General features: G+C 68.7%; 1 protein-coding gene across 1 annotated transcript in view; it reads left to right on the top strand.

Annotated features, from left to right (window-relative positions):
- Nucleotides 1-68: 68 nt before the first annotated feature.
- MDFI (MyoD family inhibitor) overlaps nt 69-1,716 on the top strand; it is a 12,435-nt gene continuing 10,787 nt past the window's right edge. The window contains exon 1 of the mRNA XM_026053087.1: nt 69-126. Within this exon, the coding sequence (XP_025908872.1) occupies nt 69-126 (58 nt within the window). The remainder of the gene's footprint in view (nt 127-1,716) is intronic.

Below are 1,716 nucleotides of genomic sequence, written 5' to 3'. Positions count from 1 at the left end.
CCGCGCAGCGCAGGTGCGGGGGGCTCAGCCCGTTCTCGCCGCCGCCGCAGCCCCCGCGCCGCGCTCCGATGTCCCAGGACGGCAGCAGCCCCCGGCCGAGCCGCGCGGAGCCGTCCCCGCCGCCAGGTACGTGGGCAGGGAGCGGGGGGCGCCAGGGGGGCTCGGGCAGGGAGCGGGCGGAGTTTTTAGGGCGCCGTGTGCGGCTTTGCACCGCGGCGGAGCAGGGGTGCCCGTCTGGGGGGGGACCTTGTTGGGAGGTGCCCGGCTGGGGTGCAGGGGGTGCCCGTGCGGGCTCTGCGTGCGCGGTCCCGGTGCAGGGAGGGGGTCCCGGCTCGGTGCGTGTCTGTGCACGTCCAGGGACACGCGTGCGTGGCTGGGGGGCGGGACGTGGCTGGGGCTGGGGGCTGCTTGTGTGGGGCGAGGAGGGGGGCCTGTGCACGGCTGGGGGCTGCCTGAGGCCGGGCTGTGTGCGTGGCCGTGCGGGTGTGCAGGACGCGGCACAGCGGGCGTGCAGGGCACGGTGGGCGTGCAGGGCATGGCGCGTGCGGGTGTGCAGGGTATGGTGGTTGCGGGTGTGCAGGGCACAGTGGGTGTGCAGGGCACAGTGGGTGTGCAGGGTATGGCGCATGTGCAGGACACGGCGTGTGCGGGTGTGCAGGGCATGATGTGTGTGGGTGTTATGTGCCGCCAGGGCGGTTGTGCCCAGCCTGGGGGGTCGCTGGCATCATGCTCCGTGTGCACGCGGCCTGGTCCGGGGCAGCTGGCGGCACAAACTCCTCGGTGGTTGCTGAACCCCTGCCAGGCACGCGGGGCTGTGGCAGCCGCGCTCGTGTGGGCCGAATCTGAGCAGATCGGGAGGGCCGGGAGCGCTGTGAGGGGCTGGGGAACATGGGGGTGCTGGACCCTGTGAGTGGGGCCTTGGGATGGGGCAGCATCCCTGGAGAAGCGGGTGGAAAAGTTGGTTGGAGGCCTCAGTTTCTTGTTCCCCGTGGGGACAAGCCGCGTGCCGTGACACCAGTCAGGCTCTGCTGGTGGCAGCCTGCGAGCTCCCAGAGGGTGCTGGGGGTGCATGTCCACGTATATACATGTATGTGCACACATGTATACATGTGTGTGCACCATGCTCCCTTGAGCCCCAGGAGTTTTCCAGCTGCACAGCACTGGGAATTTTGCTCTTGTCTCATGCAGTCGATTCCCACCGAGGTTCACATGTGGGAACGACATGAAAGCCCCAGAGTGAAAGGGGAAAATGCCCGGGCAGGAGGCTGGCAGCGAGAGGCAAAGCCCCACGGTGCCCGTTGCCAGACAGGCACGAAAGGGGCCTCGTCCCGCCGCGCTCGCTGGCTGCCAGGCGCGCGCGGCCCAGCCAAGCAGCAGACGGGCTGGGCGAACACCGGGCGTCCTGGGGCTCCCAAAACGAGCGCCGCGCGGATGGAGCGCTCCCATGTTGGCTTTGGCCTGGAGCRCGGCCGGCCCAGGCTTCGGAGAATACATCCTCTTGTTCTCTTGGGCCGGCTTTTCCAGCTGGATGTGGCAGCACCGCTTCCCGGGCTGAGCTCCTGCTCTGCAGCTYCCGCGGCTGCTGGGGCCGGAGCAGYCGGGGTTGCCGCACGCTCCGTGCTCTCCCTGCCTCCAACTTTCTGTTCCTTCCCGAGGGAAGACGGTGAGCTGTTGGGACAGGGAATCAGTGCAGGAAGGGTTTTTTTGTTGTTTTTT

Source organism: Nothoprocta perdicaria, unplaced genomic scaffold (genome assembly GCF_003342845.1).
Source record: "Nothoprocta perdicaria isolate Ctin4 unplaced genomic scaffold, notPer1 scaffold_97, whole genome shotgun sequence".
Taxonomy (NCBI): Eukaryota; Metazoa; Chordata; class Aves; order Tinamiformes; family Tinamidae; genus Nothoprocta; species Nothoprocta perdicaria.
This window is presented reverse-complemented; position numbering and strand designations above follow the sequence as displayed.